The 18,232-nt window shown below is 53.6% G+C and overlaps 1 protein-coding gene across 7 annotated transcripts in view; it reads right to left on the bottom strand.

Moving 5' to 3' along the window:
* Nucleotides 1-7,948: 7,948 nt before the first annotated feature.
* The window catches only part of CACNA2D4 (calcium voltage-gated channel auxiliary subunit alpha2delta 4), a 367,390-nt gene continuing 357,106 nt past the window's right edge, over nt 7,949-18,232 (bottom strand). For all 7 annotated transcript variants that reach the window (XM_063929351.1, XM_063929344.1, XM_063929346.1 and 4 more), the window contains 3 exons: nt 11,268-11,385; nt 10,385-10,462; nt 7,949-8,525 (listed from right to left, as the gene is read on the bottom strand). In XM_063929351.1, coding sequence (XP_063785421.1) covers nt 8,439-8,525; nt 10,385-10,462; nt 11,268-11,385 — 283 coding nt within the window. In that variant the 3' untranslated portion in view covers nt 7,949-8,438. The remainder of the gene's footprint in view (nt 8,526-10,384; nt 10,463-11,267; nt 11,386-18,232) is intronic.

Raw genomic sequence — 18,232 nt, 5'->3', positions numbered from 1 at the left:
GATAACCCGCACTTGGGATGGGCGCCCAGCATCCACTACGGACTCCGAGAAATAGAATTATCGGTAAGTAAATTCTTATTTTCTCTATCGTCCTAGTGGATGCTGGGGTTCCTGAAAGGACCATGGGGATTATACCAAAGCTCCCAAACGGGCGGGAGAGTGCGGATGACTCTGCAGCACCGAATGAGAGAACTCCAGGTCCTCCTTAGCCAGGGTATCAAATTTGTAGAATTTTACAAACGTGTTCTCCCCCGACCACGTAGCCGCTCGGCAGAGTTGTAATGCCGAGACCCCTCGGGCAGCCGCCCAAGAAGAACCCACCTTCCTTGTGGAGTGGGCTTTTACCGATTTTGGCTGTGGCAGGCCTGCCACAGAATGTGCAAGCTGAATCGTACTACAAATCCAGCGAGCAATAGTCTGCTTAGACGCAGTAGCGCCCAACTTGTTGGGAGCATATAGTATAAACAGTGAGTCAGATTTCCTGACTCCAGCTGTCCTTGAAATGTATATTTTTAAAGCTCTGACAACGTCCAACAACTTGGAGTCCTCCAAGTCGCTTGTAGCCGCAGGCACTACAATAGGCTGGTTCAGATGAAATGCTGACACCACCTTAGGGAGAAAATGCGGACGAGTCCTCAGTTCTGCCCTGTCCGAATGGAAAATCAGATATGGCTTTTGTAAGATAAAGCTGCCAGTTCTGACACTCTCCTGGCCGAAGCCAGGGCTAGTAGCATGGTCACTTTCCATGTGAGATATTTCAAATCCACAGTTTTTAGTGGTTCAAACCAATGAGATTTGAGAAAGTCCAAAACAACATTGAGATCCCACGGTGCCACTGGAGGCACCACAGGGGGCTGTATATGCAGCACTCCCTTAACAAAAGTCTGGACTTCAGGAACTGAAGCCAATTCTTTCTGGAAGAAAATCGACAGGGCCGAAATTTGAACCTTAATAGATCCCAATTTGAGACCCATAGACAATCCTGATTGCAGGAAATGTAGGAATCGACCCAGTTGAAATTCCTCCGTCGGAGCACTCCGATCCTCGCACCACGCAACATATTTTCGCCAAATGCGGTGATAATGTTGCGCGGTTACTTCCTTCCTTGCTTTAATCAAAGTAGGAATGACTTCTTCCGGCATGCCTTTTTCCTTTAGGATCCGGCGTTCAACCGCCATGCCGTCAAACGCAGCCGCGGTAAGTCTTGAAACAGACAGGGACCCTGCTGAAGCAAGTCCCTTCTCAGAGGTAGAGGCCACGGATCTTCCGTGATCATCTCTTGAAGTTCCGGGTACCAAGTCCTTCTTGGCCAATCCGGAACCACTAGTATCGTTCTTACGCCTCTTTGCCGTATAATTCTCAATACTTTTGGTATGAGAGGCAGAGGAGGAAACACATACACCGACTGGTACACCCAAGGCGTTACCAGCGCGTCCACAGCTATTGCCTGCGGATCTCTTGACCTGGCGCAATACCTGTCCAGTTTTTTGTTGAGGCGAGACGCCATCATGTCCACCATTGGTCTTTCCCAACGGGTTACCAGCATGTGGAAAACTTCTGGATGAAGACCCCACTCTCCCGGGTGAAGGTCGTGTCTGCTGAGGAAGTCTGCTTCCCAGTTGTCCACTCCCGGGATGAACACTGCTGACAGTGCTATCACATGATTCTCTGCCCAGCGAAGAATCCTTGCAGCTTCTGCCATTGCACTCCTGCTTCTTGTGCCGCCCTGTCTGTTCACATGGGCGACTGCCGTGATGTTGTCCGACTGGATCAACACCGGTTTTCCTTGAAGCAGAGGTTCTGCCTGGCTTAGAGCATTGTAGATTGCTCTTAGTTCCAGAATGTTTATGTGAAGAGACGTTTCCAGGCTCGACCACACGCCCTGGAAGTTTCTTCCTTGTGTGACTGCTCCCCAGCCTCTCAGGCTGGCGTCCGTGGTCACCAGGATCCAATCCTGTATGCCGAATCTGCGGCCCTCCAATAGATGAGCACTCTGCAACCACCACAGAAGAGATACCCTTGTCCTTGGAGACAGGGTTATCCGCTGGTGCATCTGAAGATGCGACCCTGACCATTTGTCCAACAGATCCCTCTGGAAAATTCTTGCGTGGAATCTGCCGAATGGAATTGCTTCGTAAGAAGCCACCATTTTTCCCAGGACTCTTGTGCATTGATGTACAGACACCTTTCCTGGTTTTAGGAGGTTCCTGACAAGTTCGGATAACTCCTTGGCTTTTTCCTCCGGGAGAAAAACCTTTTTCTGAACCGTGTCCAGAATCATCCCTAGGAACAGCAGACGTGTTGTCGGAATTAACTGGGATTTTGGAATATTCAGAATCCACCCGTGCTGTTTTAGCACTTCTTGAGACAGTGCTAATCCCATCTCTAGCTGTTCTCTGGACCTTGCCCTTATTAGGAGATCGTCCAAGTATGGGATAATTAATACGCCTTTTCTTCGAAGAAGAATCATCATCTCGGCCATTACCTTGGTAAACACCCGAGGTGCCGTGGACAATCCAAACGACAGCGTCTGAAACTGATAGTGACAGTTCTGTACGACGAACCTGAGGTACCCCTGGTGTGAGGGGTAAATTGGAACGTGGAGATACGCATCCTTGATGTCCAAGGATACCATAAAGTCCCCTTCTTCCAGGTTCGCTATCACTGCTCTGAGTGACTCCATCTTGAACTTGAACTTCTTTATGTACAGGTTCAAGGATTTCAGATTTAGAATAGGTCTTACCGAGCCATCCGGCTTCGGTACCACAAATAGAGTGGAATAATACCCCTTTCCTTGTTGTAAAAGAGGTACCTTGACTATCACCTGCTGAGAGTACAGCTTGTGAATGGCTTCCAAGACCGTCACCCTGTCGGAGGGGGACGTTGGTAAAGCAGACTTCAGGAAACGGCGAGGTGGATCCGTCTCTAGTTCCAACCTGTACCCCAGAGATATTATCTGCAGGATCCAGGGATCTACCTGCGAGTGAGCCCACTGCGCGCTGAAATTCTTGAGACGACCCCCCACCGCCCCCGAGTCCGCTTGAGAAGCCCCAGCGTCATGCTGAGGCTTTTGTAGAAGCGGGGGAGGGCTTCTGTTCCTGGGAAGGCGCTGCCTGTTGCAGTCTCTTCCCCCTTCCTCTGCCTCGTGGCAGATATGAATATCCCTTTGCTCTCTTGTTTTTAAAGGAACGAAAGGGCTGCGGTTGAAAAGTCGGTGTCTTTTTCTGTTGGGGAGTGACTTGAGGTAAAAAGGTGGATTTCCCGGCTGTAGCCGTGGCCACCAAATCCGATAGACCGACACCAAATAACTCCTCCCCTTTATACGGCAAAACTTCCATATGCCGTTTTGAGTCCGCATCACCTGACCACTGTCGCGTCCATAAACTTCTTCTGGCCGAAATGGACATAGCACTTACCCGTGATGCCAGTGTGCAAATATCCCTCTGTGCATCACGCATATAAAGAAATGCATCCTTTATTTGCTCTAAAGACAGTAAAACATTGTCCCTATCCAGGGTATCAATATTTTCAATCAGGGACTCTGACCAAGCTACCCCAGCACTGCACATCCAGGCTGTCGCTATAGCTGGTCGTAGTATAACACCTGTATGTGTGTATATACTTTTTTGGATATTTTCCATCCTCCTATCTGCTGGATCTTTAAGTGCGGCCGTCTCAGGAGAGGGTAACGCCACTTGTTTTGATAAGCGTGTGAGCGCCTTGTCCACCCTAGGAGGTGTTTCCCAGCGCGCCCTAACCTCTGGCGGGAAAGGGTATAAAGCCAATAACTTCTTTGAAATTAGCATTTTTTTTATCGGGGGCCACCCACGCTTCATCACACACCTCATTTAATTCATCTGATTCAGGAAAAACTATAGGTAGTTTTTTCACACCCCACATAATACCCTGTTTTGTGGTACCTGTAGTATCAGCAATATGTAACGCCTCCTTCATTGCCAAAATCATATAACGTGTGGCCCTACTGGAAAATACGGTTGATTCATCACCGTCGCCACTGGAATCAGTGCCTGTGTCTGGGTCTGTGTCGACCGACTGAGGCAAAGGGCGTTTTACAGCCCCTGACGGTGTTTGAGGCGCCTGGACAGGTGCTAATTGATTGTCCGGCCGTCTCATGTCGTCAAACGACTGCTTTAGCGTGTTGACACTATCCCGTAATTCCATAAATAAAGGCATCCATTCTGGTGTCGACCCCCTAGGGGGTGACATCCCCATATTTGGCAATTGCTCCGCCTCCACACCAATATCGTCCTCATACATGTCGACACACACGTACCGACCCACAGCAGACACACAGGGAATGCTCTTAAAGAAGACAGGACCCCACTAGCCCTTTGGGGAGACAGAGGGAGAGTTTGCCAGCACACACCAAAAAGCGCTATATATGACAGGGATAGCCTTATAATAAGTGCTCCCTGTATAGCTGCTTTAATAATATAATTTTGCCACAATTTTGCCCCCCCTCTCTTGTTTTACCCTGTTTCTGTAGTGCAGTGCAGGGGAGAGCCTGGGAGCCTTCCTGACCAGCGGAGCTGTGTGAGGAAAATGGCGCTGTGTGCTGAGGAGATAGGCCCCGCCCCTTTTTCGGCGGGCTCGTCTCCCGCTCTTTAGTGGATTCTGGCAGGGGTTAAATATCTCCATATAGCCCCCGGAGGCTATATGTGAGGTATTTTTAGCCAAAATAGGTTTTCATTTGCCTCCCAGGGCGCCCCCTCCCAGCGCCCTGCACCCTCAGTGACTGCCGTGTGAAGTGTGCTGAGAGGAAAATGGCGCACAGCTGCAGTGCTGTGCGCTACCTTAAGAAGACTGAGGAGTCTTCTGCCGCCGATTCTGGACCTCTTCTCGTTTCAGCATCTGCAAGGGGGCCGGCGGCGAGGCTCCGGTGACCATCCAGGCTGTACCTGTGATCGTCCCTCTGGAGCTAATGTCCAGTAGCCAAGAAGCCAATCCATCCTGCACGCAGGTGAGTTCACTTCTTCTCCCCTAAGTCCCTCGTTGCAGTGATCCTGTTGCCAGCAGGACTCACTGTAAAATAAAAAACCTAAGCTAAACTTTTCTAAGCAGCTCTTTAGGAGAGCCACCTAGATTGCACCCTTCTCGGCCGGGCACAAAAATCTAACTGAGGCTTGGAGGAGGGTCATAGGGGGAGGAGCCAGTACACACCACCTGATCGTAAAGCTTTACTTTTGTGCCCTGTCTCCTGCGGAGCCGCTATTCCCCATGGTCCTTTCAGGAACCCCAGCATCCACTAGGACGATAGAGAAAAAATGTGACTGTCCCGCGAAAATCGGGACAGTTGGGAGGTATGGGGGTGTGTGAGGGGGTATGCCGTACAGACAGATGGGCACCGGCTCACTGTGTGCTTGACCCCCCACATCAGCATACTCAGCAGGGTCTCTCTGGCGCGGAGGAGCGTCACTTTCTGGCACACTCCACGCTTCTTAGCTGCAGTTTTGTGGGGCACCTGCCGCTGTGCAGGTTCCGTACTGCCTCTGTTATCTCCAGCCCCGGCAACCCCACCGCTAGCTGCAGCGCTGCCACCCGCAGTGAGGTGCGCCCAGCTCCTTCACACACTTTAGCTGGCGGGTAGCGCTGCAGAAGTCCGCGCTGCTTGCAGGCTCCGACCCCTTCCTCCCTCTAGCCGCAGCGTCTCCTGGGGGCTAACCAGTCACTCCCAGTCTCCCCTTACCACAGTGCCCGGCAGCTGCGCGAGGTTTGCGGTGTGTGACTGAGGAGGGGGGGAGGGATGTGGACGGGCAGAGGAAGCAGGACTCCAGCATGAGAGAGTCAGCCATGCCAAGTCTCCAGCAGCAGCAGATCCCAACAGGTTGGAGTGGAACAGCAGCAGCCAGCAGCAGTGACTCCGGTAAGACACATCTGTCTGTCACCACTGTTCTGTCCCTAATACCAATGTCTCCCGTGCCCTGTGTTCTGTCATGTGCCTGTCACCCTTATCCTGGCCCTGTCACCCCTATCCAGGTCCTGTCACCCCTGTGCTTGCCCTGTCAACCCTATACTGGCCCTGTCACCCCTGTCCTGGTCCTGCCGCCCCTACCCTGGCCATGTCACCCCTATCCTGTCCCTGTCATTTCTGTCCTGGCCCCGTCGCCCCTGTCCTGGCCCCGTCACCCCTGTCCTGGCCCCGTCACCCCTGTCCTGGCCCCGTCACCCCTGTTCTGACTCTGTCACCCTGTCCTGGCCCTGTTACTGCATACCCTCCAACTACCTTTTTGGCAGGTACAGTACCCGCAGCGCCTCCAGACCCCTCCCCAATGCACCACACCTCCGCACCTTCCCCTCTACCACATGCTGTGCCTCCAGACCCCCTACACCACCCGCTGCTTCCACTCCTCCGCCCCTCCACCACCCACAGCACCTCCAGACCCCCTCCACCCCCCATATATGTCTCCCCCCACACCTGCCCCCCCTCTACCCGTAGCATCTGCAGACACCCTCCTCCATCCGCGGTGCCCCCCTCACCCACCCCTCCCCCACCTGCCCCTCCACCACCTGCAGATCCCCTTCCCCATCCGCCGCATCACCCGTACCTACCCCTCCCCTACTCACGGCACCTCCGGACCCCCTACCCCACCCCCGCCCCTTCCCATCCCACAGCACCTCTGGAACCCTTCAGCCATCCGCACCTGCCCCTCTCCCACCCTTGGCACCCCTGCCCCTCCCCCACCTGCAGTGCTTTCCGGACCCCTCCCCCATCTGCAGCCCCCACTCCTCTGCCCCTCCCCCACGCGCAGCATCTCCCAACCCTTCCCCATCCGGGCCCCCCCTGCTTCCGCCCCCCCCCTCCACCCGCAGCATCTACAGACACCCTCCCCCATCCACAGTCCCCCCCCGCACCCGCTACATTCTGTACATTGTGCCCTGCAGGTGCTGTTCACGCCGTCGCAAGGGGCTGCGCCTCCTTCACCATCGCACGCCCTTTCATTGTGCAATATTTAACCACTAACAAAGGAATGCAGGTAATACTCCATATAATACAAATATTGAACCCCAGAAAGGCATGCAAGGGTTAAGGGGGCGTAGCCCCTTGCGACGGTGTGAAGAGCGCCCGTAGGGCGCGATGAAGCACCTAGTATATATATATATATATAGGGCCAGATGTACTAAGGCTAAAAAGTGATAAATATCACAGTGATAAAGTACCAGTCAATCGGCTCCTGTCATTTTTCAAACCCAGCCTGTGACATGACAGTTAGGAGCCGATTGGCTGGTACTTTATCACTGTGATATTAATCACTTTTCAGGCTTAGTACATCTCCCCCAATGTATCTAAAATAGGACCCCGGCACTCAGGTCTTACGTGTCACCTTGCTCGGGTGCCTTCCCATCAGTCCAATTCCTGCTGTATATAATCCATAAATTGGGCGGCACTCAGAGACTTTCACACGCTGGTTAAACAGTGAACAAGCGTCACATTTGTATCTGTCACAGTTTACACGCACATTGCACTTTATTGTTATAGAGCACTGCACACTTCATTGCACCTACGGGACGCGCTGGGTGGAGTGTTGTCTGGTTGCCTGGCGATGGCAGCGTCATCTCCCGTGGCCGGACGCAGGGACCGCCAGAGGCGCTCCCGCCATCCGCACTCGTTTGGTAGCAGTGGCGTGTGTAAAGTACTTAAGGTAAGAATTGTTTAACCACTGTTTGCTTCACCATGTGTCCGTGAAAAAAACACCCGCCGCGGTGTTGAAACGTCGGATCCTCATGTTGTTTTTTTCATAAAATATTTAACTTTTCCACCAAATCCTTGGAGTGCCGCCTGGTTTTGTGACACGGGGTCAGTGGACACTGTATATATATATATATATTTATTTATCTTGTAAGGCGATATGGACCCCTTGAAGCGCCACATAAAGGGTAATAGTAATACTAGTACTGATTACTACTGATTAAGACTAAATGAACAGAATTAGACAAAAATCCATTTATTTGCTGCAAATATCACAGATTATATAAATATAGAAACTGGACATTCTTATGTGTGAGAGACAGAGAGTGCGGTAACGTCACCAGATGCTACCCGGGATCCTGTGCAAGTTCCTGACTGCCCCAGGGGGAACTGAAGTCCCTACACAGAGCAACAGTCTGTAATAATGTATTATCCAATGGCAGGGAAAGTGCGCCCCCTGCAGGTAAAACTATAATACCAATCAATGAACACTCCTGCTTCTCTGTGGGAATTAGACAAGGATAAATGTTCACTGATCAGCAGTAGCTTCACTACAGGATCTTGTATGAAAGCCAATGCCGCAGTACTCAGTCGGTGTCCGGATGAGGCCCCCAGAACAAGTTGCATAGATAGTAAGTCTCATCCCTGTGGTAACAGCAAGGCTTGGGGCCTGGGGCCGTTGCTACTCCCAGTAATGAGGGAGCCACCGCCAGCCGCTGTAGGGATCAGGTCACCGCAGGGAAGTGAGAAGAGATGCAAAAAGCAACGTAATGGAGACGGACAGTCCGCACCCTCTGCCGCAGTCCTGCGCGTTTTCCTGCGACAAAGAAACCGACACAGTAATATAAATCACAGGGGAGTCGTGTCATTGCACAGTGTTATTTCTTCCCACATCACAAAATGTATCCCCCCCGTTCTATTTTGTGTCTCTCTTAATATCACCAGCGACACAGTCCCGTATATATAACGTTTCCATCGCTTACAAATAGCAGAGACCGTGGGGATCATTCAGACCTGTTTGCAGGCTAGATTTTTTGCCGCACTGCGATGAGGACACAACTGTGCATGCATATGCACCGCAATGCGCAGACGCGTCGTACGGGTGCAAAGCGGATCGCTGCTGAGCGATGGATTTTACGAAGAATCTATTCGCACAGCCGATCGCAAGGAGATTGACAGGAAGAAGGCGTTTGTGGGTGTCAACAGACCGTTTTCTGGGAGTGTTTGGAAAAACGCAGGCGCGTCCATGCGTTTGCAGGGCGGGTGTCTGACGTCAATTCCGGTCCCGGACAGGCTGATGTGATCGCAGCGGCTGAGTAAGCTCTGAGCTACTCAGAAACTGCACAGAACTTTTTTGTAGCGCTCGGCTGCACAAGCAATCGCACATTTGCAAAGCAAAAAATACACTCCCCTATAGGCGGCGACTATCTGATTGCAGCGCTGCAAACAATAGCTAGCGAGCGATCAACTCGGAATGACCCCCCATTTACGGCCGATGCGCAGCGCACAATCCTGTATGAGGACGTCACTCGCGTTCCTCGGATGCGCCCAGTTGACTGGAGCTTTGTGTAACAATCAAATTCGATGTCGCGCAGCAAGATTCCCACAAACTGATTAGCAGAAGACCACGTGGTGTAGAGGGCGCAGGATCGGTGGTGCCCCCTGTTGCGCCAAGCTGTTTGTGGTCTTTCCCACTCCGCAGATGAAGTAGATGTTGGTGAGGTTGATGATGACCAGCTCAGAGTCTTCGGGACTCGCCCCAAATCTTCATTGGGGCTCATTCTGTAACTTCTACTCTGCAACCCCGGACCAGCCGGCTTCTCTGGGCACGGCGACCACTGTAAGCTAAAGCTTCTAAGGCAGCTGCCTTCTATGGTAGCGCAGTACTTAAGAAATGGTTAATAAGAACCGAAAATGTCTCTGCTATGTGTAGGCGACACATTATAAGCCCTATAACTAGCCCTTATTACTGTGAGGCTGTCTGCCACTAGCACCCCTAGGTCATTCCCCTTCTGATCTGCCAGACGGCTGCTCCATGCATATGTCATACTGTCCAATGTTACTATGCCCCTTCTCTCCTCCCTATAATCTATACAATACATCATTAGCACTCTAGTTCCCCTGCCCGATGGCTAGCCCTGAGGCTGTCTGCCACTAGCACCCCTAGGTCAATCCCCTCCCGATCTGCCAGATGGCTGCTCCATGCATATATCATACTGCCCAATGTTACTATGCCCCTTCTCTCCTCCCTATAATCTATACAATACATCATTAGCTCTCTAGTTCCCCTGCCCGATAACTAGCCCTTATTACTGAGAGGCTGTCTGCCACTAGCACCCCTAGGTCAATCCCCTCCCGATCTGCCAGATGGCTGCTCCATGCATATATCATACTGCCCAATGTTACTATGCCCCTTCTCTCCTCCCTATAATCTATACAATACATCATTAGCACTCTAGTTCCCCTGCCCGATAGCTAGCCCTGAGGCTGTCTGCCACTAGCACCCCTAGGTCAGTCCCCTCCCGATCTGCCAGACGGCTGCTCCATGCATATATCATGCTGCCCCTTCTCTCCTCCCTATCGTCTATACATTATTAGCATTCTAGTTCCTCCACCCTATCACTAGCCCTTACTAAGAGGCGATTTGCCACTAGCACCCCTAGGTCAGTCACTTACCTCAGGGTGGAAGGCGTGACAGGACTCAGGGCGACGCCTCAGTTTCTGGGATCTCATCCGCTCACACTTCACAGAAGCGTTATGTTCGGCGGAGTTAAGGAGACAACAAAGGTAACTCATGGAAGGATTGTGCAGACAATATGGGGGCCTGATTCCGTGCCTGACGCGTGAGAAAACAGTTGCATCTCCCGCACAATGTGTCCAAAGTCGCAAGTAGGTGCGTGCCGTGTCTTGTGTAAACAAGGACCAGCCTGACGTATGGGTTAGGGGCGCCTGTTTCAGACGGATCGCTTGGGCCTAGCATGGGGCTGGTGCATACATTACACTAATGGTGACATCTACGGACACTAGAAGCGGGCGGGCTACAACGTCTCTATCACAGGGTAACGCGGCCGCAGAAGCACGCGTCTCAGAATCAGGCCTAGCCATGCGGTGAGCTGGGAGACCGTATCTGGTTTTCGGCCCTGGCTCCTGGGTCTATGACACCAGGACCATGCTAAGCCTGCTCGGGTAATGAGGTGGCCGGAGATGTTACGTTTGCTAATTGGTTAGTAGAAATAAAGTGGGATTCTAGCTGAAGTAATCAGGGGCAGCTGGTAAGAGCACCCTCAGGCCACTTATCTAGATCAAGGGCCCAGGGCTATTCAGTTGCAGCCAGTGGTAAGCCCACAGACTGAAATGACCACTGAAAGTAGGGATCGCTGCCCATACTGTGTCCGCCGCTAGTGTGTAATCCCAAAGTTCTGCGCTCTTTCCATATGCACTGCGCCAATCACCCAGCACCCGCCAACTCTACAGGACTCATCTCCTAAAAAAGCACAGCAGTCATTCCTGATATCGCAGGTTTGTGCTGCTTCAGTACAGATGTAATAGACTGGCAGAGGATATATTTGACTTCTTTGGCTTGTAACGAGACGCGGGGGAAGTTGCTGCAGTCACAGAACGAGTCGCTGACCAGGAGGAGGAGGTTACTGTGCAATACCTGCTGCATCACAAACATCCTGCGGAGAGAAGACACAGACGTGTAGCATGATGCACGGATATCACGTCACAGATACACGGGAAGGGGGGTTCATAGGCTGCGAGTTTGAGAATATTGCGCTGTTTGGGAATGTTTGTCGCCGTATGTAAGAGAATAAGAGTACAGCCTAACTCGCCAGAATCTCGCCACTACCGCTTCCTGCGCCGCACAACCCGCCCCCCCAGATGTATCTAATGCTAGTCATACAGGTGGTGGGGTGTCACAGTGTGTGAGCTATAACTGGCTGCATAACCGACGGGTCACAGGGCAGCGACATATGTAGCTTCTAATGGTCAGAACATGGGAACTGCTGAGAGCTGACCAATCAGCGCTGCCCCATTAATTTCTATACAAAGTGACGCAGAGTGACCCCGAAAGGGACAAGTTGTGTTGTTTTAGGTGTTCCAAGGTCCCTGGAATGCCAACATGTATTGAGGAGGAGTATTCCCTATGGATTGAGTGGGTTAACGAGGGTGAGTGGGGAAGTGTGCAGTCTTCCTTTAAATATGTTTTTCACAGGTGGACTACAGGTGCCAGTAGGAACCTGATGCCCTGGCATGCTGGCACTTACAGTTCTCCAAGTGCTATCAAGCCTTGGCAGGCTTACTGTGGGAGCTTAGAGGAGGGGACCCCACGCTGCTAGCTCTGGCTAGGCTTAGAGGAGGGGACCCCACGCTGCTAGCACTGGCTAGGCTAAGAGGAGGGGACCCCACGCTGCTAGAGCTGGCTAGGCTCAGAGGAAGGGACCCCACGCTGCTAGCGCTGGCTAGGCTTAGAGGAAGGGATCCCACGCTGCTAGCGCTGGCTAGGCTTAGAGGAAGGGACCCCACGCTGCTAGCTCTGGCTAGGCTTAGAGGAAGGGACCCCACGCTGCTAGCACTGGCTAGGCTAAGAGGAGGGGACCCCACGCTGCTAGAGCTGGCTAGGCTCAGAGGAAGGGACCCCACGCTGCTAGCGCTGGTTAGGCTCAGAGGAAGGGACCCCCATGCTGCTAGTGCTAGTTAGGCTCAGAGAAAGGGACCCCACGCTGCTAGCGCTGGTTAGGCTCAGAGGAAGGGACCCCACACTGTTAGCGCTGGCTAGGCTTAGAGGAGGGCACCCCACGCTGCTAGCTCTGGCTAGGCTTAGAGGAAGGGACCCCACGCTGCTAGCGCTGGCTAGGCTTAGAGGAAGGGACCCCACGCTGCTAGCACTGGCTAGGCTAAGAGGAGGGGACCCCACGCTGCTAGAGCTGGCTAGGCTCAGAGGAAGGGACCCCACGCTGCTAGCGCTGGTTAGGCTCAGAGGAAGGGACCCCCATGCTGCTAGTGCTAGTTAGGCTCAGAGAAAGGGACCCCACGCTGCTAGCGCTGGTTAGGCTCAGAGGAAGGGACCCCACACTGTTAGCGCTGGCTAGGCTTAGAGGAGGGCACCCCACGCTGCTAGCTCTGGCTAGGCTTAGAGGAAGGGACCCCACGCTGCTAGCGCTGGCTAGGCTTAGAGGAAGGGACCCCACACTGTTAGCACTGGCTAGGCTTAGAGGAGGGGACCCCACGCTGCTAGCTCTGGCTAGGCTAAGAGGAAGGGACCCCACACTGTTAGCACTGGCTAGGCTTAGAGGAAGGGACCCCATGCTGCTAGCACTGGCTAGACTTAGAGGAGGGGACCCCACGCTGCTAGCGCTGGCTAGGCTTAGAGGAAGGGACCCCACGCTGCTAGCTCTGGCTAGGCTTAGAGAAGGGGACCCCACACGTCTAGCGCTGGCTAGGCTTAGAGGAGGGGACCCCACACTGCTAGCGCTGGCTAGGCTTAGAGGAGGGTACCCCACACTGCTAGAGCTGGCTAGGCTTAGAGGAGGGGACACCACGCTGCTAGCTCTGGCTAGGCTTAGAGGAGGGGACCCCACGCTGCTAGCGCTGGCTAGGCTTAGAGGAAGGGACCCCACGCTGCTAGCGCTGGCTACGCTTAGAGGAAGGGACTCCATGCTGCTAGCGCTGGCTAGGCTTAGAGGAAGGGACCCCACACTGTTAGCGCTGGCTAGGCTTTGAGGAAGGGACCCCACACTGCTAGCTCTGGCTAGGCTTAGGGGAAGGGACCCCACGCTGCTAGCTCTGGCTAGGCTTAGAGGAAGGGACTCCATGCCGCTAGCGCTGGCTAGGCTTAGAGGAAGGGACTCCACGCTGCTAGCTCTGGCTAGGCTTAGAGGAGGGGCCCCCACGCTGCTAGCTCTGGCTAAACTTAGAGGAAGGGACCCCACACGCTGCTAGCGCTGGCTAGGCTTAGAGGAAGGGACCCCACACTGTTAGCACTGGCTAGGCTTAGAGGAGGGGACCCCATACTGCTAGCTCTGGCTAGGCTAAGAGGAAGGGACCCCACACTGTTAGCACTGGCTAGGCTTAGAGGAAGGGAACCCACGCTGCTAGCACTGGCTAGGCTTAGAGGAAGGGACCCCACGCTGCTAGCTCTGGCTAGGCTTAGAGGAAGGGACCCCACACTGCTAGCTCTGGCTAGGCTTAGAGTAGGGGACCCCACACTGCTAGCGCTGGCTAGGCTTAGAGGAGGGGACCCCATGCTGCTAGCGCTGGCTAGGCTTAGAGGAAGGGACCCCATGCTGCTAGCGCTGGCTAGGCTTAGAGGAAGGGACCCCACACTGCTAGCTCTGGCTAGGCTTAGAGGAGGGGACCCCACACTGCTAGCGCTGGCTAGGCTTAGAGGAGGGGACCCCATGCTGCTAGCTCTGGCTAGGCTTAGAGGAAGGGACTCCATGCTGCTAGCTCTGGCTAGGCTTAGAGGAGGGGACCCCACACTGCTAGCGCTGGCTAGGCTTAGAGGAGGGGACCCCACACTGCTAGCGCTGGCTAGGCTTAGAGGAAGAGTCCCCACGCTCCTAGCTCTGGCTAGGCAAGGAGGAAGGGACTCCATGCTGCTAGCGCTGGCTAGGCTTAGAGGAAGGGACTCCATGCTGCTAGCTCTGGCTAGGCTTAGAGGAGGGGACCCCATGCTGCTAGCGCTGGCTAGGCTTAGAGGAAGGGACTCCATGCTGCTAGCTCTGGCTAGGCTTAGAGGAGGGGACCCCATGCTGCTAGCGCTGGCTAGGCTTAGAGGAAGGGACCCCACGCTGCTAGCTCTGGCTAGGCTTAGAGAAGGGGACCCCACACGTCTAGCGCTGGCTAGGCTTAGAGGAGGGGACCCCACACTGCTAGCGCTGGCTAGGCTTAGAGGAGGGTACCCCACACTGCTAGAGCTGGCTAGGCTTAGAGGAGGGGACACCACGCTGCTAGCTCTGGCTAGGCTTAGAGGAGGGGACCCCACGCTGCTAGCGCTGGCTAGGCTTAGAGGAAGGGACCCCACGCTGCTAGCGCTGGCTACGCTTAGAGGAAGGGACTCCATGCTGCTAGCGCTGGCTAGGCTTAGAGGAAGGGACCCCACACTGTTAGCGCTGGCTAGGCTTTGAGGAAGGGACCCCACACTGCTAGCACTGGCTAGGCTTAGGGGAAGGGACTCCATGCCGCTAGCGCTGGCTAGGCTTAGAGGAAGGGACTCCACGCTGCTAGCTCTGGCTAGGCTTAGAGGAGGGGCCCCCACGCTGCTAGCTCTGGCTAGGCTTAGAGGAAGGGACCCCACGCTGCTAGCGCTGGCTAGGCTTAGAGGAAGGGACACCACACTGTTAGCACTGGCTAGGCTTAGAGGAGGGGACCCCATACTGCTAGCTCTGGCTAGGCTAAGAGGAAGGGACCCCACACTGTTAGCACTGGCTAGGCTTAGAGTAGGGGACCCCACACTGCTAGCGCTGGCTAGGCTTAGAGGAGGGGACCCCATGCTGCTAGCGCTGGCTAGGCTTAGAGGAAGGGACCCCATGCTGCTAGCGCTGGCTAGGCTTAGGGAAGGGACCCCACACTGCTAGCTCTGGCTAGGCTTAGAGGAGGGGACCCCACACTGCTAGCGCTGGCTAGGCTTAGAGGAGGGGACCCCATGCTGCTAGCTCTGGCTAGGCTTAGAGGAAGGGACTCCATGCTGCTAGCTCTGGCTAGGCTTAGAGGAGGGGACCCCATACTGCTAGCGCTGGCTAGGCTTAGAGGAGGGGACCCCACACTGCTAGCGCTGGCTAGGCTTAGAGGAAGAGTCCCCACGCTGCTAGCTCTGGCTAGGCAAGGAGGAAGGGACTCCATGCTGCTAGCGCTGGCTAGGCTTAGAGGAAGGGACTCCATGCTGCTAGCTCTGGCTAGGCTTAGAGGAGGGGACCCCATGCTGCTAGCGCTGGCTAGGCTTAGAGGAAGAGTCCCCACGCTGCTAGCGCTGGCTAGGCAAGGAGGAAGGGACTCCATGCTGCTAGCGCTGGCTAGGCTTAGAGGAAGGGACTCCATGCTGCTAGCTCTGGCTAGGCTTAGAGGAAGGGACCCCACGCTGCTAGCGCTGGCTAGGCTTAGAGGAAGGGACTCCATGCTGCTAGCGCTGGCTAGGCTAAGAAGGGACTCCATGCTGCTAGCGCTGGCTAGGCTTAGAGGAAGGGACCCCACGCTGTTAGTGCTCTCACTAACTTTATGCGCACAGCCTATGGATGTGTGAGCAGCATCAGCAGTGCACAGCGGAGCACACACTGATAGAGCGGTGAGAGACTGACTCTGGGGATTGCGCAGCAGTGTTACATGATACAGGTTACTGATGTTATTTCATGTTCTACTATCCTGCCAGTAATTCTCTCTGTCATAGGCCCTAATTCCGAGTTGATCGCTCGCTAGCTGCTTTTAGCAGCATTGCACACGCTAAGCCGCCGCCTACTGGGAGTGTATCTTAGCTTAGCAGAAGTGCGAACGAAAGGTTAGCAGAACAGTGCTGAAATTTTTTCAAGCAGTTTCAGAGTAGCTCCGGACCTACTCCTAGATTGCGATCAGCTCAGTCTGTTTGGTTCCTGGTTTGACGTCACAAACATGCCCTGCGTTCGGCCAGCCTCTCCCCCGTTTCCCCAGGCACGCCTGCGTTTTTACCTGACACGCCTGCGTTTTTTAGCACACTCCCGGAAAACGCTCAGTTACCACCCAGAAACACCCACTTCCTGTCAATCACTCACCGATCAGCAGTGCGACTGAAAAGCGTCGCTCAACCTTGTGTAAAACTGCATAGTTTTTTTGTGAAAGTACTTTGCGTGTGCGCACTGGGGCCCGTATGCATGCGCAGAAATGCCGATTTTTAGCCTGATCGCTACGCTGCAAACAACGGTAGCTAGCGATCAACTCGGAATGACCCCCATAGTTCTATGTAGCTGACACATCAGAGAAAATTGTAGTCCCACTGACTGCCACAAGAGGGCATCTAAGACTGCTACTATAGAAGCCATTGAACTATGGGGCTCATTCCGAGTTGTTCGTTCGTTATATTTTTCTCGCAACGGAGCGATTAGTCGCTAATGCGCATGCGCAATGTCCGCAGTGCGACTGCGCCAAGTAAATTTGCTATGCAGTTAGGTATTTTACTCACGGCATTACAAGGTTTTTTCTTCGTTCTGGTGATCATAATGTGATTGACAGGAAGTGGGTGTTTCTGGGCGGAAACTGGCCGTTTTATGGGTGTGTGCGAAAAAACGCTACCATTTCTGGGAAAAACGCGGGAGTGGCTGGAGAAACGGAGGAGTGTCTGGCCGAACGCTGGGAGTGTTTGTGACGTCAAACCAGGAACGAAACTGACTGAACTGATCGCAGATGCCGAGTAAGTCTGGAGCTACTCAGAAACTGCTAAGAAGTGTCTATTCGCAATTCTGCTAATCTTTCGTTCGCAATTTTGATAAGCTAAGATTCACTCCCAGTAGGCGGCGGCTTAGCGTGTGCAAAGCTGCTAAAAGCAGCTTGCGAGCGAACAACTCGGAATGAGGGCCAATGGCCCTCATTCTGAGTTGTTCGCTCGCAAGCTGCTTTTAGCAGCATTGCAAACGCAAAGCCGCCGCCCTTTGGGAGTGTATCTTAGCATAGCAGAATTGCTAACGAAAGATTAGCAATTCTGCTATTAAGTATTTCCTTGCAGTTTCTGAGTAGCTCCAGACCTACTCACAGATTGCGATCACCTCAGTCCGTTTAGTTCCTGGGTAGTCATTCCGAGTTGTTCGCTCTGTAATTTTCTTTGCATCGCAGCGATTTTCCGCTTAATGCGCATGCGCAATGTTCGCACTGCGACTGCGCCAAGTAAATTTGCTATGAAGTTAGGTATTTTACTCACGGCATTACGAGGTTTTTTCATCGTTCTGGTGATCGAATGTGATTGACAGGAAGTGGGTGTTTCTGGGCGGAAACAGGCCGTTTTAGGGGCGTGTGGGGAAAAAAACGCTACCGTTTCTGGGAAAAACGCAGGAGTGGCTGGAGAAACGGAGGAGTGTCTGGGCGAACGCTGGGTGTGTTTGTGACGTCAAACCAGGAACGACAAGCACTGAACTGATCGCACTGGCAGAGTAAGTCTCGAGCTACTCAGAAACTGCACAGAGATGTCTTATCGCAATATTGCGAATCTTTCGTTCGCAATTTTAAGATGCTAAGATTCACTCCCAGTAGGCGGCGGCTTAGCGTGTGCAATGCTGCTAAAAGCAGCTTGCGAGCGAACAACTCGGAATGAGGGCCCTGGTTTGACATCACAAACACGCCCTGCGTCCGGCCAGTCACTCCCCCGTTTCTCCAGCCACTCCTGCGTTTTTCCCTGACATGCCTGCGTTTTTTAGCACACTCCCGGAAAACGCTCAGTTACCACCCAGAAACGCCCCTTTCCTGTCAATCACTCACCGATCAACAGAGCGACTGAAAAGATTTGTTCGCCCGTGAGTAAAATAGCATAGTTTTGTGTAAGATTGCTTAGCGCGTGGGCCCTGA

The sequence above is a fragment of the Pseudophryne corroboree genome, chromosome 6, assembly GCF_028390025.1.
Source record: "Pseudophryne corroboree isolate aPseCor3 chromosome 6, aPseCor3.hap2, whole genome shotgun sequence".
Taxonomy (NCBI): Eukaryota; Metazoa; Chordata; class Amphibia; order Anura; family Myobatrachidae; genus Pseudophryne; species Pseudophryne corroboree.
Note: the sequence above shows the minus strand (reverse complement) of the source record. Positions and strands in the feature narration are given on the sequence as shown.